General features: G+C 34.9%; 2 protein-coding genes across 5 annotated transcripts in view; one reads left to right on the forward strand and one right to left on the reverse strand.

Moving 5' to 3' along the window:
• Nucleotides 1-25,685, forward strand: part of trpm4a (transient receptor potential cation channel, subfamily M, member 4a) — a 102,552-nt gene extending 76,867 nt beyond the window's left edge. For 3 of the 4 annotated variants that reach the window (XM_062036360.1, XM_062036362.1, XM_062036361.1), the window contains exons 28-30: nt 1,209-1,281; nt 7,070-7,163; nt 7,253-10,662. In XM_062036360.1, coding sequence (XP_061892344.1) covers nt 1,209-1,281; nt 7,070-7,163; nt 7,253-7,269 — 184 coding nt within the window. In that variant the 3' untranslated portion in view covers nt 7,270-10,662. Of the gene's footprint in view, nt 1-1,208; nt 1,282-7,069; nt 7,164-7,252; nt 10,663-13,146; nt 13,217-25,654 lie in introns of those variants that run through there. The other variant, XR_009824488.1, reaches the window with a different exon arrangement.
• The window catches only part of abat (4-aminobutyrate aminotransferase), a 212,215-nt gene that overhangs the window by 42,062 nt on the left and 142,796 nt on the right, over nt 1-27,357 (reverse strand). The gene's annotated exons all lie outside the window — the stretch shown is intronic.

Consider the following 27,357-nt stretch of genomic DNA (forward strand, 5'->3'; position numbering starts at 1 on the left):
TAAGAACAATAAATTAGTTTTTAGTATAAGTTTGCTGGTTTCAAGAAATGTAATATCATTATGTCAAGATAATGGCACTAGCATTTACTTCATTTAAGAATATTTTTCAACATATTGAGCAAAAAGGTCTCTTTTTTTTCTACCAAGAAAAGCGAACTTGTTATTAGTGAGAATATACTTATTTTAAGGTATTTTGGGGTTCATTGAGGTTAGCTAATTTTACTTGTTTTGGAAAGTCTTGACAAGCCAAATTTTCTTGTTCTATTGGCAGATCATTTTGCTTAGTTCAAGTAAAATACCAACAAATATTGCCACCGATATTGGTATCGGCAAAACTGGGCCTGTATTCAGTTGATTGACACCATGGATTGATACCAAGTATGCCGAATCGCCCTTCCCTATTAAGTTATGCTATACCAGGGGTCGGCAACCCGCGGCTCTAGAGCCGCATGCGGCTCTTTAGCGCCGCCCTAGTGGCTCTCAGGAGCTTTTTTAAAAATGTATGAAAAATGGAAAAAGATGAGGAAAAAAAAAAGTTTTTGTTTTAATATGGTTTCCGTAGGAGGACAAACATGACGCAAACCTCCCTAATTGTTATAAAGCACACTGTTTATATTAAACATGCTTCACTGATTCGAGTATTTGGCGAGCGCCGTTTTGTCCTACTAATTTTGGCGGTCCTTGAACTCACCGTAGTTTGTTTACAAGTATAACTTTCTCCGACTTTCTAGGACGTGTTTTATGCCACTTCTTTTTCTGTCTCATTCTGTCCACCACACTTTTAACGTTGTGCGTGAATGCACAAAGGTGAGTTTTGTTGATGTTATTGACTTGTGTGGAGTGCTAGTCAGACATATTTGGTCAGTGCATGACTGCAAGCTAATCGATGCTAACATGCTATTTAGGCTAGCTATATATACACATTGCAGCATTATGCCTCATTTGTAGGTATATTTGAGGTCATTTAGTTTCCTTTAAGTCATCTTAATTCAATTTATATCTCATGACACACTATCTGTATGTAATATGGCTTTTAATTTTCTGCGGCTCCAGACAGATTTGTTTTTGTATTTTTGGTCCAATATGGCTCTTTCAACATTTTGGGTTGCCGACCCCTGTGCTATACATTAGCATAAAATATACTGTTGGTTTTAATGTGTTGTGTTTCACACAATTGACAAATACTACTTTGATGTGTTTGTTTGCAGGGTGGACAGTGTGCTGAAGAAAATGGTCGCACATCATGACAACGACCAGCGTTTGCAGCTCCTGGAGACCGAGGTCCGTACTGCATCAATTCTTTTACATGTTCACTTCAGACTAGGATCCAAATACCTCCCGCTAAACAGCGTGTGTAAACTATAAAGTTGCGTTTAGTATAAGTGGGACTAGGATCTACTATGACCAGTGTTGGGTTAGTTACTGAAAACCAGTAACTAGTTACAGTTACTTAATTTCAAAAGTAACTCAGTTACTAACTCAGTTACTTACACCAAAAAGTAATGCGTTACTGTGAGAAGTAACTATTAAGTTACTTATACATATATTTTTTATTTTTTTTATTTTTTTTAAGGCCCCCTTTAATGCCCTTTTAGCCTTCATTTCAGTACTGTTATTGCACTGGAGAATAATACAATGTGTTGATCAACTTGACATGCATTTGCATCACTGAACTCTGCTAAGCAATGTGGTCTACATACAACACACAAAGACAAAGATATGTTTCAGGCCAGGACAAATTGACAAAACTATTTTAAATAGCTGCAACATAACATACATAAGTAACAAACAGCATAATAACAACATAGCTGTAAACCAAGGAAGGCACACACTACATACACAAAGCCTTACCAGACGTTTTTTTCTCTCAAGGAATGCTGAAATAAAATCATGTCTGAAGCCCAGAACACTCTACACATTTCCCCAGTTTTAGTTTAGAGATAAGGAAAGATTGGCCTGGCCCACTAGCATCCCTCTTTATGTTTGTGAACTTTATACATTTAGAGTGATGTGATGAAAACAAGATGTTGGCGCTTCACGGCAGCTTCTTGCAAGCGCTCTTGGCGGTCTCCCCTAGAGGGGGGAGGGTTACCCACATATGCGGTCCTCTCCAAGGTTTCTCATAGTCATTCACATTGACGTCCCACTGGGGTGAGTTTTCCTTGCCCGTATGTGGGCTCTGTACCGAGGATGTCGTTGTGGCTTGTACAGCCCTTTGAGACACTTGTGATTTAGGGCTATATAAATAAACATTGATTGATTGATTGATAATCAAACACTCTAGAAGTCTAGAATGAAAGAGTATATAAGAGAATTGACAGAGTGTGTGTACCTTCAGTGCGCTGTGCCTCGTTAAAATCCAGCCGCTGTTGCTTAGGAGGTGAAGTGTGTCTCTCTTTGCTAGCTTCGTCGAAGCATGTTGCTTTTGTAGCTGTTTCAGCAGATTTGAATTGCTCGGATAGGATCTTTGATCCAAGACACAACTTACATTTAACTAAAATGTTCTTTTCTTTGCGGTCGACAAAAGAAAAGTAGTGAGAATATCTCCATGTTAAGAAACTCGGCTTCGGGCTTCGCCATGTCTTGTTAGTAAACACAGACACGCCCCCTCCCACACACACACATACACACAGACAGCGCGTCTCTTCCTTGTGGCCTCTTCTGCAGCGCTCCAATAAAACACACTCAGATCTTCTCAGTTTCTAGCCAATACTACATAAAAAATAACGTAAAATAACGCAGTAACGCATCATGTAGTAACGGTAACAGAGTTACTGAATATAAAAAATAACGCGTTAGATTACTATTTACCGCCGAAAATAACGGCGTTACAGTAACTTTGTAACGCGTTAGTCCCAACACTGACTACGACTGCGTTTACAAATGTTTACAAGTGAAAAAGTGGTGCAGACCGCCCCATTTAAATGAGGTTTTTGTGTATATTACTTGCATTATGTGCCCAGGGAAACACTCATTTCCCTCCACATTCATGTTACCATGCTCCCCAACCTGGCCTGTTTTACAATGATGTTGAACAAGCAGTACTCATCTATACTCTGCTCCTCTTTTTCTGCAATATCAAATCGCAATTATGTTCCTTATTTTGCTCACTTAAGAGACGCAATCTTAAAAGCTTAGTAAATCTGCTTTTAAGTGCTATTAAGTTTGCACGTGTTTTAATACACTCACACCTTTAGTAAATCAGACCCATACAGTATTGCAGGCTTTATGGTTAAATACCTGTATCTTTTATCGACATCCAGCACCATTACATCATGTTTGCATACATCGTACATCTATTGTCTGCCCTAAATGTCACAATATTAGTTTTGTTTATATCCCAACGACGCCACCCCCCAAACCCCCCAAAAAGACAAAAACAGCAAAAAACAAAACAAAAAAAAACTAAGTAATATTATTAACAAATAAATAAATATATATAATAATAATAACAAAAAAATAAAAAATTATAAACAAATAGTGAATAAATAAATAGGAAAAAAACCTATAAACGTATAGGGAGTAATCTTTTTTTAAACAGTACAATCACTACTTTGGGAAAGTTAAAATCAGGCTTATGGGGCGTGACATAACCAGAGGTGGGTAGTAACGTGCTACATTTACTCCGTTACATCTACTTGAGTAACTTTTGGGATGAATTGTACTTCTAAGAGTAGTTATAATGCAACATACTTTTACTTTTACTTGAGTATATTTTTAGAGAAGAAACGCTACTTTTACTCCATTTATCTACATTCAGCTCGCTACTCGCTACTGATTTTTATCGATCTGTTATGCTAGGTTCACACCAACGGCGCTTTGACGGCGCTTTAACGGCGCTTTAAAGCGGCATGCAAAGCGGCATGCAAAGCGGCATGCAAAGCGGCATGCAAAGCGGCGTTAAAGCGTAACAAAGCCTGATTAAAGCGTGAGGGTCCTAATGGATCGTGGGAAAGCTTGTAGTGAAGCGGGACATGCGGCAAGTTCGCCAACATTTTTTAAAGGGTTTAAAAAAATTCTGCGCTCTGTCAAGAAAAACCAACACAGGATTACAAATCCATTCTCTTTTGCATCATTGCCTTTTTTATACGATGATCATTGTTTCTGTACTTCTGCTGTTTGATGTTGCAGTTTGACATTACCGTCTATAATTTTTCTGTATGAAAATGTTAATAATAAAGAGAATATGTTACATTTAAAAGAAATGCCTTTTATTATTGTCAACTAGCATAAGAAATGAAAGATAGATATTTATTAAGATGACAAAGAAATAAAAGAAATGAAGATATAAAACATAATATAACGGGAAAAAAAGAGAAATTGAAAAAATAAATGAATATAAAAAATAAAAGAAATGCCTTTTATTATTGTCAACTAGCATAAGAAATGAAATATAGATATTTATTAAGATGACAAAGAAATAAAAGAAATGAAGATATAAAACATAATATAACGGAAAAAAAAAGAGAAATTGAAAAAATAAATGAATATAAAAAATAAAAGAAATGCCTTTTATTATTGTCAACTAGCATAAGAAATGAAAGATAGATATTTATTAAGATGACAAAGAAATAAAAGAAATGAAGATATACAACATAATATATCGAAAAAAAGAGAGAAATTGAAAAAATAAATGAATATAAAAAATAAAAGAAATGCCTTTTATTATTGTCAACTAGCATAAGAAATGAAAGATAGATATTTACTAAGATGACAAAGAAATAAATGAAATGAAGATATAAAACATAATATAACGGAAAAAAAAGAGAAATTGAAAAAATAAATGAATATAAAAAATAAAAAAAATGCCTTTTATTATTGTCAACTAGCATAAGAAATGAAAGATAGATATTTATTAAGATGACAAAGAAATAAAAGAAATGAAGATATAAAACATAATATAACGGGAAAAAAAGAGAAATTGAAAAAATTAATGAATATAAAAAATAAAAGAAATGCCTTTTATTATTGTCAACTAGCATAAGAAATGAAAGATAGATATTTATTAAGATGACAAAGAAATAAAAGAAATGAAGATATAAAACATAATAAATAATAAATAATAAACATAATATAACGGGAAAAAAAGAGAAATTGAAAAAATAAATGAATATAAAAAATGTGTGGAAAACAGTATACTGAGTTTTTCACTTTTTTTTTTTTGCTTATTTGTTTATCATATTTCTCTTTTTTATTACATTATGTGTTTTATCCTGTATATAATAAAACAAAAAGAGAAATCAAATAAATAGATAAATCTAAAAAAATGTGGGGAAAACTTAGTATACTGAGTTTTTCCACTTTTTTTTTTTACTTATTTGTTTATCATATTTCTCTTTTTTATTACATTATGTGTTTTATCCTGTATATAATAAAACAAAAAGAGAAATCAAATAAATAGATCAATCTAAAAAAATGTGGGGAAAACTTAGTATACTGAGTTTTTCACATTTTTTTCTTATTTTTGTTGTAACAATGCACAACAGAGCTTGATAATCGTGTCAGAGCCTGATTTAAAGCGTCAGGATCGCATCAAAGCGTAATAAAGTTCAATAAAGCGTAATAAAACGTATCAAAGCGTGATTTAAAGCGTATCAAAGCGGCATCAAATCGTGAGGAACGGTAACAAAGCGGCAACTAATTCGTATCAGAGCGTATCAAAGCATAACATTACTTCGGAGATTGGGATATTCGTGGAAAAATTGACAAAAATGACGGCGCTTTGCTCGCCGCTTTAAAGCGCGGCAAGCGCCGTTGGTGTGAACCAGGCATTAAAGCACGCTTTGTTTGTTTTGGTTTGTCAGACAGACCTTCAAAGTAGGATCTATCGCATGCCTGCGTTTCACCAATCAAATGCAGTCACTGGTGACGTTTGACTCCGTTTCACCAATCAAACAGAGCCAGGCGATCACATGATTAACTGCACGTAAAGTTTCAGCGGCAAACAACAACAAGCTTAAGCTTACATGAACTCAACGTCAAATTTGAGGAAGCACATCGCGGTAAGTAACGTTAGTAGGTATTTTGGCTGTCACCGCAGGCTGATGTTAGCTTCCCTGCTATGAATCACTGTCAAATGTACATCGTGTGGGGACATTTATTAACGCACTGCAGCCTCATAGACAGACAGACAGAGACACACACACACACGCACAGTCGCACACACACACACACACATGCATACAAACACCAATCAGAAGTGCACAGTGTGTTCCCAGGTGCAGCCCACACCTATCAGTTTATGGTTTGCGTAAAGGCTAACTTGTTATTTTCCTTTGTAATCTCTGCCTACTGAGCCTATGGTGCTGTTAAGTTATTGTGGCTCAATTTGCATTAATTTTTTTTATGTTAATGTATTATTATTTAATATATATTATTGTTTTAGTTGCTTAAGAGATATTCCTGGCTCTGAATTTGCGCATTGCTATTTTTATGTTTTTGTTTTTGTTGCTGTCATCATTAAACGAACAGGTTACTCATCAGTTACTCAGCACTTGAGTAGTTTTTTCACAACATACTTTTTACTTTTACTCAAGTAAATATTTGGGTGACTACTCCTTACTTTTACTTGCGTGATACATCTCTAAAGTAACAGTACTCTTACTTGAGTACAATTTATGGCTACTCTACCCACCTCTGGACATAACTGACCCAGTTTTCCCAGTATGAAGTACATTTCTCCAATTTAGCTGTTCTCTTGTCCATTTCATAAATGTCCATTGTGATTTTCATTCATAGCTTCAAAGTTGGGCTCTCCTGTAATATCCATTTCCTGGTAATGGTCTTTTTACAAGCCACTTGCAGGATATTCATTACTGTTACATATACTGTAATATTATTGTACATGGCAATTGGGATTTCTTATATATTGTATATATTATATAAAAATATAATATAATATATCAGTATATATTATATACTGTATATATAATATGTAAATATTACATATGTTATATTTTATAATGCTACTAAAAATTATTCATCCTGCAAAAAAGTACCTAACTCTAAAGCAGGCAATTTATTTTTTACAAAAATGTATTTTTAATTGTTTCTATCACCTCTCTCCTAGATGGAGTACTGCTGCAACTCCCTCTCCTGGATGATGGAGGCCCTGTCTGAGAGTAACCTCATCAAAGCCAACCGCTCCCCTCCAGTCTTAAGAGGTAAAAGATCCTTCACACCTTTTCAGGTGTACGTCCACCTTTTTATAGGAACGCATACTTACCGCTTCATTGTTCCCTCTCTTGTGTAGACCTGTCTCCAAGCTGAACTTCCTAAACTCTCCTCACAGAGATATGTGCGAGCACACAAACACACACACACACACACACACACACACACACACACACACACACACACACACACACACACACACACACACACACACACACACACACACACACACACACACACGCACACACACACACACACATTCTTGTATTTGTTACCTTCTTGAGACCTCTGAAAAATGCTTATCTCTTAAGGACCACCCTTTATAGATATATCAAGATTTTTATTTACAATATTAATAATATATACATACTATGCAAATATAAAAACGTAAGCTTTTAGTTGAATTTTTGTCTTTGTTTTGTTTGTAATTGGTTTTTAATCGTCATTATTTACTTCAAGTTATTACAGTATGCCGCTATATACATATTTATCAATTTTAAAAAAAATCTATTTTGGCTAAAGGGGGTGCATTTCAATTTCTGACACACACTTGCTATTACATATGTTGGCCAGAGGGGGAACACTTCAAATTTTTCCACACACTTGTTATTTCATATGTTGCCCAGAGGGGGCGGGAGCACTTTTAAAAATCCCTCCTTTGTGGGACCACCAGGGGTGCAAATGAGACATTCTCTATGATGGTTTTCCGTATTGGGACCATGATTTCGGTCCTAACTTGTTCACATCTCCTCATATGAAAGCTACTTTTCCTTGTTGATGTCTCAAGAAGGGTAGAAATACAAGAACACACACACACACGCACACACACACACACACACACACACACACACATTCCTGTATTTGTTACCTTCTTGAGACCTCAGAAAAATGCTTATCTTTTAAGGAACACCCTTTATAGATAAATCAAGATTTTTATTTACAATATTAATAATATATACATACTATGCAAATATAAAAACATAAGCTTTTATTGTATTTTTGTTTTTGTTTTGTTTGTAATTGGTTTTTAATCGTCATTATTTACTTCAAGTTATTACAGTATGCCGCTATATACATATTTATTAAACATTTTTTAATCAATTTTGGCCAAAGGGGGCGCATTTAAATTTCTGACACACACTTGTTATTACATACGTTGGCCAGAGGGGGAACACTTCAAATTTTTCCACACACTTGTTATTTCATATGTCGCTCAGAGGGGGAGGGAGCACTTTTAAAACCGACACACAGTCAACTTGAAGTGGGACCACCCTCATTTTGATAGATTTCACCACCAGGGGTGCAAATGAGACATTCTCTATGATGGTTTTCCGTATTGGGACCATGATTTCGGTCCTAACTTGTTCACATCTCCTCATATGGAAGCTACTTTTCCTTGTTGATGTCTCAAGAAGGGTGGAAATACAAGAACACACGCACACACACACACACACATCACACATTCTTGCATTTGTTACCTTCTTGAGACCTCTGAAAAATGCTTATCTCTTAAGGACCACCCTTTATAGATATATCAAGATTTTTATTTACAATATTAATAATGTATACATACTATGCAAATATAAAACCGTAAGCTTTTAGTTGAATTTTTGTTTTTGTTTTGTTTGTAATTGGTTTTTAATCGTCATTATTTACTTCAAGTTATTACAGTATGCCGCTATATACATATTTATTTTATTTTTTTTAATCAATTTTGGCCAAAGGGGGCGCATTTCAATTTCTGACACACACTTGTTATTACATATGTTGGCCAGAGGGGGAGCACTTTAAATTTTTCCACACACTTGTTATTTCATATGTTGACCAGAGGGGGCGGGAGCACTTTTAAAAATCCCTCCTTTGTGGGACCACCAGGGGTGCAAATGAGACATTCTCTATGATGGTTTTCTGTATTGGGACCATGATTTCGGTCCTAACTTGTTCACACCTCCCCATATGGAAGCTACTTTTCCTTGTTGTTGTCTCAAGAAGGGTAAAAATACAAGAACACAGACACACACACACATTCTTTTATTTGTTACCTTCTTGAGACCTCCGAAAAATGCTTATCTCTTAAGGACCACCCTTTATAAATACATCAAGATTTTTATTTACAATATTAATAATATATACATACTATGCAAATATAAAAACATAAGCTTTTAGTTGAATTTTTGTTTTTGTTTTTTTTTGTTTTTGTTTGTAATTGGCTTTTAATTTTCATTATTTACTTCAAGTTATTACAGTATGTCTCTATATACATATTTATTAAAAAAAATGTAATAAATTTTGGCCAAAGGGGGCGCATTTCAATTTCTGACACACACTTGTTATTACATATGTTGGCCAGAGGGGGAGCACTTCAAATTTTTCCACACACTTGTTATTTCATATGTTGCTCAGAGGGGGAGGGAACACTTTTAAAAATCCCTCCTTTGTGGGACCACTCTCATTTTGATAGATTTCACCACCAGGGGTGCAAATGAGACATTCTCTATGATGGTTTTCTGTATTGGGACCATGATTTCGGTCCTAACTTGTTCACATCTCCTCATGGACGTTACTTTTCCTTGTTGATGTCTCAAGAATGGTGGAAATACAAGAACACACACACACACACACACACACACACACACACACACACACACACACACACACACACACACACACACACACACACACACACACACACACACACACACACACACACACACACACACGTCATCGACATAAAATGTCCGAGTTGAAATTGTATTGCCCTAATTGTGTCCATTGTTTTGTTTATTTGTTATTATTTCCTGTTTCCGCCTGCATTTCCTGTCCGTCTTTTGTTTCCTCATCAGACGCCTCAACTGACAAGCTTGTTCATTGGTTCTGTGACCGACCTCCTAACTCAAAACGCTTGCATTTCAAATTAACCATGAAATTAATTTAATTGGGGCTTGTTACCCTCCAAAACTGCACAATTTTAACACACAGCATGACTTTTAAGAAGACAAAGATAACCAATATGGAAATAATTACATTATTTTTCAAAGTAATATAATAATAATAATGTACAGCATTGAGGAGCAAACTTCTACAGTATCTACTTTAAGCTGCTTCTCCGTCAAACACACCATCAGCGACATTTCCGTATTTTCATGGCTAAATGTATTATCTAAACACTATTTGCTGGCATTAGACTCCTTCTGCTTCAGTATGGTGAATGCTTGGCCAAGCGGCGACACACTTGGTCATATTTTTGATGATTTCATTTGCTCCGCTTAGCTTGTCAAACCAAAGAATGTCATTTTTGCACATGCTGCCTCAGTCTCTGAATCCCGGGGTCCAAACCCAAACCAATCATAGCCGTTGCCGATAACACAGATGTTCTTGATGAGAACACTGCTGAGAAAATGTTGTGAGAGATGATTTTAAATAAACTGTGTAAAATACCAAGTGTATTCTTTTTTTTTTTACTTGCAAGAATAAGGAGAGTTGCACAAAACCCCCCCAAAAATACCAAATGCAGGTGCGCACACCACAACTCTCCCATCGTACAGTTGAGATAACTTTGGAAATACCCAAAAGCATCGTTAAGCAACGAGTCACAGGAGCCACGTCTTATTTGCTACTGAATGCCTGAACACAGACATTAAAATGACAGGAGGGCGATACGGCACATATTGGTTTTGATACGATACCAAACAAATACAGTGCCAGTATTGCCTATACTGATACAGAAACTTTTTAACCTGTAATTTTCTTAATTTATTGGTCATGATTATAATCCAACAAAACACAGGGCATATGAGGGTATTACACGTTTGTAATAATGAATCAATACATGAAAACAATATGATGTCACATTAACAAAATGATGAAACTATTCCTTATAATTACATGCAAAGCGTTTACAGTCAATAATGCACAAATAAAGTCAACAAGGGCAAAAACTACAAAGACATACGGAAGAATTAAGATGCTCTACTTTTTTGTTACATTTTTTAAAAATTTAAATAAAACAAAATGTACAAACTGCATCATTTTTTAATGCATGGACATCTGTATTGTTGTCACATATATATATATATATATATGTATATGTATATGTATATATATATATATATATATATATATATATATATATATATATATATATATATATATATATATATTGGTGTATGTATATACAGTATATATTCACTATGTATGTATATTTACAGTATGTATGTATGTATATATACAGTATATATGTATGTATATTTATATACAGTATACTGTATATGTATACATACAGTATATATGTATGTATATATACAGTATATGTGTATGTATATATACAGTATATATGTATGTATGTATGTATATTATATACAGTATATATCTATGTATGTATGTATATTATATACAGTATATATGTATGTATATATATATACAGTATATATGTATGTATATATACAGTATAAATGTATGTATGTATATATACAGTATATATGTATGTATATTTATATACAGTATATATGTATATATACAATATAGATGTATGTATATATACAGTATATATGTATGTATATATACAGTATATATGTATGTATGTATATATACAGTATATATGTATGTATATATACAGTATATATGTATGTATGTATATATACAGTATATATGTATGTATGTATATATACAGTATATATGTATGTATATTTATATACAGTATATATGTATATATACAATATAGATGTATGTATATATACAGTATATATGTATGTATATATATATAGTTTATATGTATGTATATCAACATAATATATGTATGTATATTTATATACAGTATATATGTATATATACAGTATATATGTATATATATATATATAGTATATATGTATGTTTATAAACAGTATATATGTATGTATATTTATATACAGTATATATGTATATATACAGTATATATGTACATATATATGACAAAAACCTTCCACAGTAAATAATATTGAGTAATATCTCTCAGCAAGTAAACTGTTCTAACTTTGAGATATCTATCTATATATATATATATATATATATATATATATATATATATATATATATATATATATATATATATATATATATATATATATATATATATATATATATATATATATATATATATATATATATATTTAAACAATATATATCGCTATATATATATATATATATACAGTATGTACGTATATATATACAGTATATAAGTATGTATGTATGCAGTATATATGTATGTATATTTATATACAGTATATATGTATATATACAGTATATATGTATGTATATTTATATACAGTTTATATGTATATATACAGTATATATGTATGTATATATACATATATATATATACAGTATATATGTATGTATATATGCAGTATATATGTATGTATGTATGTATATATATATATATATATATATATATACAGTATATATGTATGTATATATACAGTATATATGTATGTATTTTTATATACAGTATATATGTATATATACAATATATATGTATGTATATATACAGTACATATGTATGTATATATATAGTATATATGTATGTATATATACAGTATATATGTATGTATATTTATATACAGTATATATTTATATATACAGTATATATGTATGTATATTTATATACAGTATATATGTATATATACAGTATATATGTACATATATATGACAAAAACCTTCCACAGTAAATAATATTGAGTAATATCTCACAGTAAGTAAACTGTTCTAACTTTGAGATATCTATGAATATTATATCAAAGTGTGACTAGAATACACAAATAAACAATAACATTCACTGCATTGAACACAGGCCAAACCAAAAGGAAAAATATTATATATTTTTTCTCTTGTAATTGATATATTGACCATCAAATGTGTTCTTGTCACATATTGTACATAACGATGTGCATACAGACAATGTCTTATCGTTAAATATGATGTATTATATACGCTTTTCAGGGCGTTTATCATGGATGGGGCGATACTGCACATTTTGGCATCAATTCGACACCATGTACACAGACACATGGTCAGTATTATCGATACCAACACGGATACTTTTTCACAGAACACATTGAATATTCTTTTTAATTGGGCCTTTAATCTGTCAAACATGACCATAACCAGAATAAAAGAACAAGGACTTTAGGCAAAACTGTATTTATTTTTGCATGAATAAACTTGTGTGTGGAAAATGTAACAAAATAAGCACAAGTTGGAGCAGGCTCTTTTTCCACATGACGATTTACAGTCCGGCATTTTTGCTTTGTTCACATTCTCGCACGACATATTGACCTTGTGAACCTTCTCGTTCCGTCGTCTCAGATTGTCAACAAATCACGCGTTTAATTGCTGCACTTCTCACCAGCAGTTAGTACTTGGCACTGCTCCCCCCAAACCAGTCCAGCGTCAGCATGGAACCAAGACACTGGTACAAGGATTGGGAGTAACCGCACCAAGACGTGGTCCGCCTGCAGGAACACAGCAAGTCAGGGATTACAGTTACAATAGTCGGTCAGTGCAATAATAATAATAATACAGTCATAGATGAACCTCTCCTTGGACTCTCTTGGTCGTTTGTGTCCATATTGTCTTTGTCTACCTGCCTTATGGACGCAATTTGGCTTTTGTGCTAATTCCAGCATATTTATGTTGAAACTGTTTTTGCTGACACATTGATTAATATATACTGTCCTAATTCAAATAAATAACACATATATATTATCATTATATTACATTATATTATTATATTATATTATTATATTATTATTACACAAACATTATTATTATTATTATTATTATATACATAACAGTACAATGGTACATTAGTTGTCCAAAAAAAAGTCATGCGAAACCTGCAGCAATTAATTACTATAAGAATGAATTAAAATAAGATTAATATGTTCCTGACAAAAAATTTATATAAAAAAAATGCAGCAATTAATTACTATAAGAATGAATTAAAATAAGATTAATCTGTTCCTGACAAAAAATATATATAAAAAAAAAATGCAGCAATTAATTACTATAAGAAATAATTAAAATAAAATTAATCTGTTCCTGACAAAAAAAAAAAATATATAAAAAAATGCAGCAATTAATTACTATAAGAAATAATTAAAATAAAATTAATCTGTTCCTGACAAAAATATACACAAAAATGCAGCAATTAATTACTATAAGAATGAATTAAAATAAGATTAATCTGTTCCTGACAAAAAATATATATAATTTTTTTTTAGCAATTAATTACTATAAGAATGAATTAAAATAATATGAATCTGTTCCTGACAAAAAATATATATATAAAAAAATGCAGCAATTAATTACTATAAGAAATAATTAAAATAAAATTAATCTGTTCCTGACAAAAAATATATTTAAAAAAATGCAGCAGTTAATTACTATAAGAAATAATTAAAATAAAATTAATCTGTTCCTGACAAAAATATACACAAAAATGCAGCAATTAATTACTATAAGAATTAATTAAAATAAAATTAATCTATTCCTGACAAAAATATACAAAAATGCAGCAATTAATTACTATAAGAATGAATTAAAATACGATTAATCTGTTCCTGACAAAAAATGTTTTTAAAAAAAATGCAGCAATTAATTACTATAAGAATCAATTAAAATAAAATGAATCTGTTCCAGACAAAAAATATAAAAACAATGCAGCAATTAATTACTATAAGAAATAATTGAAATAAAATTAATCTGTTCCTGACAAAAAATATAAAAACAATGCAGCAATGAATTACTATAAGAAATAATTAAAATAAGATTAATCTGTTCCTGACAAAAATATACAAAAATGCAGCAATTAATTACTATAAGAATGAATTAAAATAAGATTAATCTGTTCCTGACAAAAATATACAAAAATGCGGCAATTAATTATTATAAGAAATAATTCAAATAAAATTAATCTGTTCCTGACAAAAATATACAAAAATGCAGCAATTAATTACTATAAGAATTAATTAAAATAAGATTAATCTGTTCCTGACAAAAAATGTTTTTAAAAAAAATGCAGCAATTAATTACTATAAGAAATAATTAAAATAAAATTAATCTGTTCCTGACAAAAATATACACAAAAATGCAGCAATTAATTACTATAAGAATTAATTAAAATAAGATGAATCTGTTCCTGAAAAAAATATACAAAAATGCAGCAATTAATTACTATAAGAATGAATTAAAATAAGATTGATCTGTTCCTGACAAAAAATATTAAAAAAGAAATGCAGCAATTAATTACTATAAGAAATAATTAAAATAAAATGAATCTGTTCCAGACAAAAAATATAAAAACAATGCAGCAATTAATTACTATAAGTAATAATTGAAATAAAATTAATCTGTTCCTGACAAAAATATACAAAAATGAAGCAATTAATTACTATAAGAATGAATTAAAATAAGATTAATCTGTTCCTGACAAAAATATACAAAAATGCAGCAATTAATTACTATAAGAATGAATTAAAATAAGATTGATCTGTTCCTGACAAAAAATATTAAAAAAGAAATGCAGCAATTAATTACTATAAGAAATAATTAAAATAAAATTAATCTGTTCCAGACAAAAAATATAAAAACAATGCAGCAATTAATTACTATAAGTAATAATTGAAATAAAATTAATCTGTTCCTGACAAAAATATACAAAAATGAAGCAATTAATTACTATAAGAATGAATTAAAATAAGATTAATCTGTTCCTGACAAAAATATACAAAAATGCAGCAATTAATTACTATAAGAATGAATTCAAATAAGATTAATCTGTTCCTGACAAAAATATACAAAAATGCAGCAATTAATTACTATAAGAAATAATTGAAATAAAACGAATCTGTTCCGGACAAAAATATTTAAAAAAATAAGAATAATACATAGTTTGACATGTAAAACAAAACTATGTAAAATAGATATAAATGTTGGATTAAATTGGCAAGAACTTTTACAAAAACCGAAATATACAAAAAGTAGGGCGTGCAAAAACTGAGGTAAATACCACTGTAGTAATAATAATAATAATAATGAATTACATTTGTAACGCACTTTACATTTGTTAAAATCTCAAAGTGCTACAAAGTATAAAAAAATATATATAATAAATAAACATATATATATATACATATATATATATATATATATATATATATATATATATATATATATATATATATATATATATATATATATATATATATATATATATATATACATATATATAAAAATTAATTAATTAATTTAAAAAAACTAAAAAATAGAAAGTTAGAATAGATAGTAAAAAAAATTAAATAGAAATTAAATCATGACACACACTAGATAAACATAGATAAAAATAGAAATAAAAGCATTAAAGCACTGGATAAAACAGATCAATTAGATAAAAAGCTGTGCTAAAAAAGGTGGGTTTTAGTAGTATTTGTGACAGTACTTTACGTAGCAAGGCGGTACAATTTTTCTAGTGCGGCATGTTTTATTGGATCTTAATCATGTGCACGGTAAAGAAAACACGTTTCCTTGGAAATTAAAGTCGCTGAAAGACAGATAAACGACATTAAAACAATATAAAAGGTTAAAAATATATATATACAGTAGAGGCTAAAAGTTTGGACACACCTTCTCATTCAATGCGTTTTTTCTTTATTTTCATGACTATTTACATTGTAGATTGTCACTGAAGGCATCACAACTATGAATGAACACATGTGGAGTTTATGTACTTAACAAAAAAAAAGGTGAAATAACTGAAAACATGTTTTATATTCTAGTTTCTTCAAAATAGCCACCCTTTGCTCTGATTACTGCTTTGCACACTTCACAGGTGTACTTGAAGCTCATGGAGAGAATGTAATTAGAGCAAAGGGTGGCTATTTTGAAGAAACTACAATACAAAACATGTTTTCAGTTATTTCACCTTTTTTTTTTGTTAAGTACATAAACGCCACGTGTGTGCATTCATAGTTGTGATGCCTTCAGTGACAATCTACAATGTAAATAGTCGTGAAAATAAAGAAAACATTGCATTGAATGAGAAGGCGTGTCCAAACTTTTGGCCAAGAAAACTTGAAAAAATGTATCTCCACCAAGTCGTCGTGTCTTATTTTGAGTGTTTTGGTGTCTTCCTGTGTGTAGTGCTTTAGTTCTTGTCTTGCTTATTTTGGTGGCCCTTCCTGTTTTGCCGGTGTTTTCCTGTAGTGGCTTCATGTCTTCCTTTGAGCGCTATTCGTGTTAGCAAGCAAGGCTATTTACGTTGTTGCTATCCTTCTTTGTGTGGCCATTGTCACGTGCGGATGTACTTTGTGGACACCGTAAGTTTTTGCTGTCGTCCAGCATTCTGTCTCTGTTTACTTTGTAGCCAGTTCAGTTTGACTTTTGTTTTGCACAGCCTTTTCCTTTCGTTCATTTTGGGTTCAAGCATTACATACCCTTTTTACCTGCACCCTGCCTCCCGCTGTGGTCTGCATATCAGGATCACAACAAACCGTCCTCGTCTCACCCGACACATTCCGACTTTTACAAAGCAATGCTGCCACCTACTGACATGGAGTATTACGTGGTTACCCTGCCGAGTTTTACGCAGCACAGACACTAAGCAACGGCACATTATTGGCAGATTCTAATTATTGATTTGCCAAAAATATTTTTGGGATAAATTAGGTGAAGTTGCATGATTTCCCACGGCACACCAGACAATATCTCACGGTGCCGCGGCACAGTGGTTGAAAAACACTGTATTATGTAATAAGAGAAAATGGTACAATGTGGCGGTGTGGCTCGGGTTGCCAGCAACTTGAAGGTTCCGGGTTCGATCTCCGCCACCGTTGTGTCCTTGGGCAAGACACTTTACCCACCTGTTGGTTTGAATGCAGCTTAAAGATGCAGATAACGAGTTTCACTAGGCAAAGCGCTTCGAGTCTCTGGAGAGAAGCGCTATATAAATAGAATTCACTTCAGTAAACCACGACAAAAGTTAACTCTGCAATAACATAAGCAAAACTATGAATATCACAAAAGGTTTTCTGTGTTTCTAAGTCTTCTTACCTCCTTGAGGTGGTTCCTCCGCCCGCAGCCTCGTCCTCTCTGAACCGTCTTCTGCCTCTGCCCCCTTTTTTTATCGTCGTGGACCCCCCCCCCGCCCCTCAGTGGGTCAGAATCAATGTTGATCAGCGCTGCAGCCAGTAGGGAGCGAGGCTGCCGGGCGAGGCACTTCCTCTGTGACAGGAAGCTCACAACAAACACCAGAGATGAGGGGGCGGGGGCGGGGGGAGGGGGGGGGGGTGAAGGTAATGAGCGATGGAGATAAAGAGATGCAGATATTTGATGTCTCCGGGTCGTGCTGGATATTTAGGACACGTATTTCAAAATAACCACCGTGGACCCAAGTGCTGTGCAGAATAGAACATGCAAGTGACAGAAAGGCAAAAGGAAGCAATTCAATTCAATAGGGTTAGGGTTGGGGTTAGGGTTAGGGTTAAACCTAACCCTAACCCTACAAGGATTCAACTTTTACCTAAATAGTATTTTTTTAAGGAACATCAACATAAGTATATTTTGGGATAAGGGTTAGGGTTAGGGTTGGGGTTGGGGTTGGGGTTGGGGTTAGGGTTAGGGTTGGGGTTAGGGTTAGGGTTGGGGTTAGGGTTGGGGTTGGGGTTAGGGATAGGGTTGGGGTTAGGGTTAGGGTTGGGGTTGGGGTTAGGGTTGGGGTTGGGGTTAGGGTTAGGGTTAGGGTTGGGGTTGGGGTTGGGGTTGGGGTTAGGGTTAGGGTTAAACCTAACCCTAACCCTACAAGGATTCAACTTTTACCTAAATAGTATTTTTTTAAGGAACATCAACATAAGTATATTTTGGGATAAGGGTTAGGGTTAGGGTTGGGGTTGGGGTTGGGGTTGGGGTTAGGGTTAGCGTTGGGGTTAGGGTTGGGGTTGGGGTTAGGGTTAGGGTTAGGGTTGGGGTTGGGGTTAGGGTTAGGGTTGGGGTTAGGGTTGGGGTTGGGGTTAGGGTTGGGGTTGGGGTTAGGGTTAGGGTTAGGGTTGGGGTTGGGGTTAGGGTTAGGGTTGGGGTTAGGGTTGGGGTTGGGGTTAGGGTTGGGGTTGGGGTTAGGGTTAGGGTTAAACCTAACCCTAACCCTACAAGGATTCAACTTTTACCTAAATAGTATTTTTTTAAGGAACATCAACATAAGTATATTTTGGGATAAGGGTTAGGGTTGGGGTTGGGGGTTGGGGTTAGGGTTGGGGTTAGGGTAGGGGTTAGGGTTGGGGTTGGGGTTAGGGTTAGGGTTGGGGTTGGGGTTGGGGTTGGGGTTAGGGTTAAACCTAACCCTAACCCTACAAGGATTCAACTTTTACCTAAATAGTATTTTTTTAAGGAACATCAACATAAGTATATTTTGGGATAAGGAGTAAAATAAGATATTTGGTAATGATTTCATGTTGTATGGTGGAGTTTAATTTTAGCAAGGGTTAGGGTTAGGGTTAGGGTTAGGGTTAGGGTTAAACCTAACCCTAACCCTACAAGGATTCAACTTTTACCTAAATAGTATTTTTTTAAGGAACATCAACATAAGTATATTTTGGGATAAGGAGTAAAATAAGATATTTGGTAATGATTTCATGTTGTATGGTGGAGTTTAATTTTAGCAAGCAAGGCAGGCAACAAATACTATTTTCCAGTATTCAAGGTGTAAAAAAAAAAAATTTTATGATTTTGTATGTAAACTTTTTTCCACCAAATACCACCTGAGAAAACACTGGGCTCTCCAAGAACCACCGACATTAAAATACAGCGAATTGATTAACGTGGACCCCGACTTAAAACAAGTTGAAAAACTTATTGGGGTTTTACCATTTAGTGGTCAATTGTACGGAATATGTACTGTACTGTGCAATCTACTAATACTACTACTAATAATAATAGATTTTATTTGTAAAAAGCACTTTACATTGAGTAAACAACCTCAAAGTGCTACAGTGTATTAAAAAAAATAAAAATAAAGAGATAATAAAAAATTCATAAAAATAACAACTAGAACAGCCAAATAGCTAAGAGAAACCTTGGAGGGCACCGCAGATGTGGGGACATATGGTGCAATACAATCGGCAAGATAGGATGGCGCTAGACCGTGTAGTATTTTATACGTAAGTAGTAAAACCTTAAAGTCACATCTTAAAGTCCTACTAAAATGAATTTTTTTTATTCAAACGGGGATAGCAGATCCATTCTATGTGTCATACTTGATCATTTCGCGATATTGCCATATTTTTGCTGAAAGGATTTAGTAGAGAACATCGACGATAAAGTTTGCAACTTTTGGTCGCTGATAAAAAAAAAGCCTTGCCTGTACCGGAAGTAGCGTGACGTCACAGGTTGAAAGGCTCCTCACATTTCCCCATTGTTTACACCAGCAGCGAGAGCGATTCGGACCGAGAAAGCGACGATCACCCCATTAATTTGAGCGAGGATGAAAGATTCGTGGATGAGGAATGTGAGAGTGAAGGACTAGAGTGCAGTGCAGGATGTATCTTTTTTCGCTCTGACTGTAACTTAGGTACAAGCTGGCTCATTGGATTCCACACTCTCTCCTTTTTCTATTGTGGATCACGGATTTGTATTTCAAACCACCTCGGATACTATATCCTCTTGAAAATGAGAGTTGAGAACGCGAAATGGACATTCACAGTGACTTTTATCTCCACGACAATACATCGGCGAAGCTCTTTATCTACGGAGCTAACGTGATAGCATCTGGCTCAAATGCAGATAGAAACAAAAGAAATAAATCCCTGACTGGAAGGATAGACAGAAAATCAACAATACTATTAAACCATGGACATGTAACTACACGGTTAATGCTTTCCAGCCTGGCGAAGCTTAACAATGCTGTTGCTAACGACGCCATTGAAGCTAACTTAGCAACGGGACCTCACAGAGCTATGCTAAAAACATTAGCTATCCACCTACGCCAGCCCTCATCTGCTCATCAACACCCGTGCTCACCTGCGTTCCAGCGATCGACGGTGCGAGGAAGGACTTCACCCGACCATCCGTGCGGTCGTCGGCTAGCGTCGGATAGCGCGTCTGCTATCCAAGTCAAAGTCCTCCTGGTTGTGTTGCTGCAGCCAGCCGCTAATACACCGATCCCACCTACAACTTTCTTCTTTGCAGTCTTCATTGTTCATTAAACAAATTGCAAAAGATTCACCAACACAGATGTCCAGAATACTGTGGAATTATGAGATGAAAACAGAGCTATTTTGTATTGGATACAATGTGTCCGCATACTTCTGTTTCAACCATTGACGTCACGCGCATACGTCATCATACATAGACGTTTTCAACAGGAAGTTTCGCGGGAAATTTACAATTGCACTTTATAAGTTAACCCGGCCGTATTGGCATGTGTTGCAATGTTAAGATTTTTTCCGGATCATGTTTTTGTTATGTTCTGTTAGTTTTGGACTCTTTTAGTTCCTGTTTGACACCTGAGTTTGGTTTGGTTGCCACGGCTACTTATGACTTTCACCTGCCGCTGGTGTTCGGGACGCTCACCTGGCTCTAATCAAGAGACATTATTTAAGGCAGTCCGATATTATCGGTCATCTCTAGTCGGAATCAAGCGTTTACTAACTTTTAGGGAAAAACAGGACTTGTTTGTCAAGAAAAATCCAAATTTAATTGTAAGTTTAGCCACAAGTTGTTCCATGTGAGATTTAAAAGACAAGTTCTCATCAATGACATGAATAGCCAAGTAAATATTGGACTATCAAAAAGTGAATTATCATCATTTCCAGGCCATCATTTCCTGAAATAGAAGGTTCTCTGAAGTCTGGATTTATATTTGAAATGCAACAAGGCAATTGACTGAAGGGTGTGTTGGTACAGTCGAAGCGAAGAAAATGAGCGGCAGGATGGGAAACGACTCCAAATGAGCTGATGGAGCGATACAGCGAGACAAGCTCAAATAGCGGTGATAAAGACGAGTTAAACGCGGCCGATAACTGCAGGGCGGGCTCTCCGTGGGGGATTGTTGTTTATAAAGGAGCTTTAGTCGCTCTTATCATCCATTGCATCCTTTACCGCTCACAATGCATTTACTGCGTCGCCACGGCAACCTGACTCTCCAACTTGCATGCGGTGGACCTGAGCGGTCCTTGTTGTGCTTATATTATGTTTAACGGCCCCAAAAAAAAAAAGACACCTTTCTTTCACCATTCCCAAGAAGGAGCCATTTTCATCCAATTTCTGTCTAGGTCGGGGTAAACGTAGGTCTTTGCAGTGGGTGTGGGGGCTGTGCTCACAGGAAACTGGCGGTCACATAGGCAGGAAATGCTGCTGTTGAAAGACGGGCAAATAAACAAGCCATCTGGTCCCGTCCGTTTTATTTATGTAACGGAAATGATATCAAAGCACTTTACACGCAGAGGAGGTCTACAACCACGCTCCTGTTTCTCACAATAGTGGGCACACCACTCACTTTTCTCCAAATACAGCATTTGACTCAATATTTCCATGGCACAAAGCTGAAAAAAAGGACATTTTGAGAAACAATCTAAAGTAGTCAGTGTACAGCTAGTTATTGGCATCCCCCACAGATAAATGTAACTGTGAAATACAAAAGAATGAAGCAAAGTGTCCTACAGCAGTGTTTTTCAACCACAGTCTGGTGTGCCGTGGGAGATTATCTAATTTCACCTACTTGGGTTAAAAATATATTTTGCAAAGCAGTTATTATAGTCTGCAAATGATGTGTTGTTGTTGAGTGTCGGTGCTGTCTAGAGCTCGGCAGAGTAACCGTGTAATACTCTGAAATATCAGTTGGTGGCAGCCGGTAGCTAATTGCTTTGTAGATGTCGGAAACAGCGGGAGGCAGTGTGCAGGTAAAAAGGTGTGTAATGCTTAAACCAAAAATAAACAAAGGGTGAGTGCCTCTAAGAAAAGGCATTGAAGCTTAGGGAAGGCTATGCAGAACGAAACTATGTCATAACTTACTGCGAGGTTTGTTCTCCCGGGAAGCAATCGGACTATTCCGGACAAGGCGTGAAGGTAGGAACATATTTAATTATTCAAAAGAAATCTTGGCAGGGCATGAGGTAAACAAACATAAACTATGGCGTGGAACAAACACGAAACTGTGGCATGAAACAAACAGCATAAACTATGGCCTGGAACAAACACAAAACTGTGGCATGAAACAAACAGCATAAACTATGGCTTGGAGCAAACACAAAACTGTGGCATGAAACAAACAGCATAAACTATGGCGTGGAGCAAACACAAAACTGTGGCATGAAACAAACAGCATAAACTATGGCGTGGAGCAAACACAAAACTGTGGCATGAAACAAACAGCATAAACTATGACGTGTGTCATGTCTGTTCATGTTTTTGTTTTGGCCATGTGTTTGTTTTTTGGACTCTTTTTAGTTCCTGGTTGCACTTCCTTGTTTGGTTTGGTTTCCATGGTCACCCATTAGTTTTCACCTGTCATGTCACGCACCTGTTCACCTGTCTTGTCACGCACCTGTTTTCACTGATCACGTCACTATTTAAATCTGTCTGTTTCTGTTGTTCGTCCTGGCGTCCTCGCACTTTTTCATCACCCTGATTCATGTCATGTTCACAGTTCTTTACCAAGTAAGTTTTTGTTTATTATTGCCACAGTTTGTGTTTTTGTTTTATTGTTCATAGTTTTTGCCATTGTGCAAGTTTTGTTTTCATAGTCAAGTTGTTACCTCCGCTGTGAGCGCCTTTTGTTTGCTTCCTTTTTTTTTGTAGTTTATTAGTGTCAAAATAAATCATGTATTTAAATTCACGCCTTGCCCGCGCCAATTTTCCTTTGCCTTCCGGAGAAGCAAAACCCAAGAACCCAGTTATGACAACGTGGAACAAACACAAAACTGTGGCATGAAACAAATAGCATAAACTACGGCGTGGAACAAACACAAAACTGTGGCATGAAACAAATAGCATGAACAATGGCGTGGAACAAACACGAAACTGTGGCATAAAACAAACAGCATAAACTATGGCTTAGAGCAAACACAAAACTGTGGCATGAAACAAACAGCATAAACTATGGCGTGGAACAAACACAAAACTGTGGCATGAAACAAATAGCATGAACTATGGCGTGGAATAAACACGAAACTGTGGCATGAAATAAACATGACTTACGTGGACACGGCATGAATCGAACTACTAGCAAAAACTTGGGATTGGACATGAAAACGAGCAGCATGAACTAAGCATGAAACAAGCAATCGCATGACACAAGCAATGACGCCAGCCTGACTGACAGGCAAAGACAGGCTTAAATACTGGTCTCTTGATTTAGAGCAAGTGCATGTCCCGAACACCAGAGGCAGGTGAAACTAGTCAATTGCCATGGAAACTAAAACAAACAAGGATGTACAAAAACAGTAACTATGGAGTCTTAAAACTAAAAACATAATCCAGACCACAGATCATGACAAACTAAAACTGAACTGGCTACAAAGTAAACAAAAACAGAATGCTGGACGACAGCAAAGACTTACTGCCAAGCAAAGACGGCGTCCACAATGTACATCCGAACTTGACATGACAATCAACAATGTCCCCACAAAGAAGGATAAAAACAACTGAAATATTCTTGATTGCTAAAACAAAGTAGATGCGGGAAATATCGCTCAAAGGAAGACATGAAACTGCTACAGGAAAATAACCAAAAAAAAAGAGAAAAAGACACCAAAATAGGAGCGCAAGACAAGAACTAAAACACTACACACAGGAAAACACCAAAAAAAGTCAGGGCGTGACGTGACAGGTGGTGACAGTACACCTACTTTGAGACAAGAGCTATAGTGATGCATGCTTGGTTATGCTTTAAAGTCATATTTTTTAGTGATTTCTGCTGGTGGTGTGCTTACGGATTTTTTCAACTCAAAAAATGTGCTTTGGCTCAAAAAAGGTCGAAAAACATTGTCCTACACGTTGATCTGATTGTGTATTTAATAATGCAATTTTAGTGACATGAAATTGAGAAAATTTGATTATTTAATATAATTATAAAATGCTTACTGCTTATTAGTGGCGTGGCACTAAATTCTGCGGCCCACAAGACTCCTAAAAGGCCCTCATCCTGCTCCAAACACAACATCGCACACACGATATGTTTACATGCACTAAACAACTCATTACTGCATGGATTTGGTTGCAACCAGCTTTTTAAAAAACATGTTAAAACTCGTGTTGTTTTTTACCCGTATGTGTGATATTTGTGTTCCTGTCCAGCGCTCTTATTTTGTAATGTGATTGTGGAACCTCTCTTCCAGTGGGTCCTCCTGACCACTAAGCATTTCTAGGCGAGCCCGTTTCATGCTTACAATATACTTTTTATTTTTCCAAATATTGTTCTCAGGCTGCTTTTTAGCAGTTGTCTGTGTGTCTCTTTCTCCAGCTCCACTCCCGTCTCTCCTCCTGACTGCTGTTTATACAGAGCGACAGGTGATTAGATAACAAGGCCCAGGTGGGCCATCTACGCACCTGTCGCTGACTTCGCGGCCGGTCCTGGCACACCCCGCCTCGCTGCAGGCCTGCAGGCCACGCCCCCCTCCACAGTGATATCCCCTGTCTTAGTGCTGGGCGATATGGAAAAAAATGCATATCACGATATGGATCACTTTATATCACGATAACGATATACCACGATATAGTTATGGTACGCTTTGAGTTCGATGAAAAATTGAACAACATACATGACCACTTACCCTTTTTCTCACTTTATTTGCAAGTGAAATAAACAAGTACATTTGGTATAGCAAACAATAGCAACAAAACACATTTTTCAGGTTTCACTGCCACACACAGCCACATGAACACTAACACTACACCGGGGGTCAGCAACCCGCGGCTCTTTAGTGCCACCCTAGTAGCTCCCTGGAGCATTTTTTAAAAAGGATTGAATTTTTTTGTTTTTGTTTTACTATGTTTTTTGTTTGAGGACAAACATGACACAAACCTTCCCAATTGTTAGAAAGCCCACTGTTTAATATGTGTGTGTGTGTATGCTTCACTGATGACAGTATTTGGTGAACGTCGTTTTGTCCTACTAATTTTGGCCGTTCTTGAACTCACCATAGTGTGGACTGTGACGCAACAGTTTGTTTACATGTAAAATCTTCCATTCCTTCTTTGTCTCATTTTGTCCGCCAAACGTTTTATGCTGTGCCTGAATGCACAAAGGTGCGCTTTGTTGATGTTATTGACTTGTTGGAGTGCTAATGGTCAGTGCATGACTGCAAGCTAATCAATGCTAACATGCTATATAGGCTAGCTGTATGAACATATTGCATCATTATGCCTCATTTGTAGGTATATTTGAGATAATTTAATATCCTTTACTTTTATCCTCTTTGTATATAATTTAGTGTTGCATGTCTCGTGACACATTATCATTATGTAATATTGGCTGCATTTCTGATAGTTGTTTGTGTGCCGTGTTGTTCCAGACCACAGCAAACATTACCTAGCTTGCCAAAGATTGTAATAAATCTAATAAAAGAAGACAGCCTGCCGTTTTCTTGAACTTGGACACACACATCTATACCTTTGGCCATTAAAAGCCATTCATTTCCAGGAGTTATCTCACCTTCTAAGTGGCCTCTGATTTACTAATGGTTTCTAATGTTGTAAAAATGTGTAGAATAAATATTACATTTCAACATTTCTGTCAATGATTTCACTATAAAAGTGGGGGACATTGTTGTCACCAGGAAAGATGAGGTCACCTACCTATTTTCTCTGCGACCTTGCTTGCGGTCCTTGGACTTGGTCATATAGAAAATGCCCACATCACTCAAAATCCAGTCCGCATTTCCTCTGCGACCTTGCTTGCGGTCCTGCAGGTGTACGAAGCACATTAGCACACAGCACTGCAGAACAAGAACCTTGTGTCTGCAATTGTAAATAATTTAGTTTTTAAGTTTTGTGTTTCTTGTAGAATCTATATAAAGTAATGTACATTAGCCTATTGTTAAAATAATGAAAAAAACATCATTAAATATATTTGTTTTATTGTATTGTTACATTAATAGCTGTTGTATTGTTATAGGATGGCTTGTTAAACATTTCATAGGATTTTCAGAGGGTGGAAAAACCAAG

This window comes from Entelurus aequoreus, linkage group LG25 (assembly GCF_033978785.1).
Source record: "Entelurus aequoreus isolate RoL-2023_Sb linkage group LG25, RoL_Eaeq_v1.1, whole genome shotgun sequence".
In the NCBI taxonomy this organism is placed as follows: Eukaryota; Metazoa; Chordata; class Actinopteri; order Syngnathiformes; family Syngnathidae; genus Entelurus; species Entelurus aequoreus.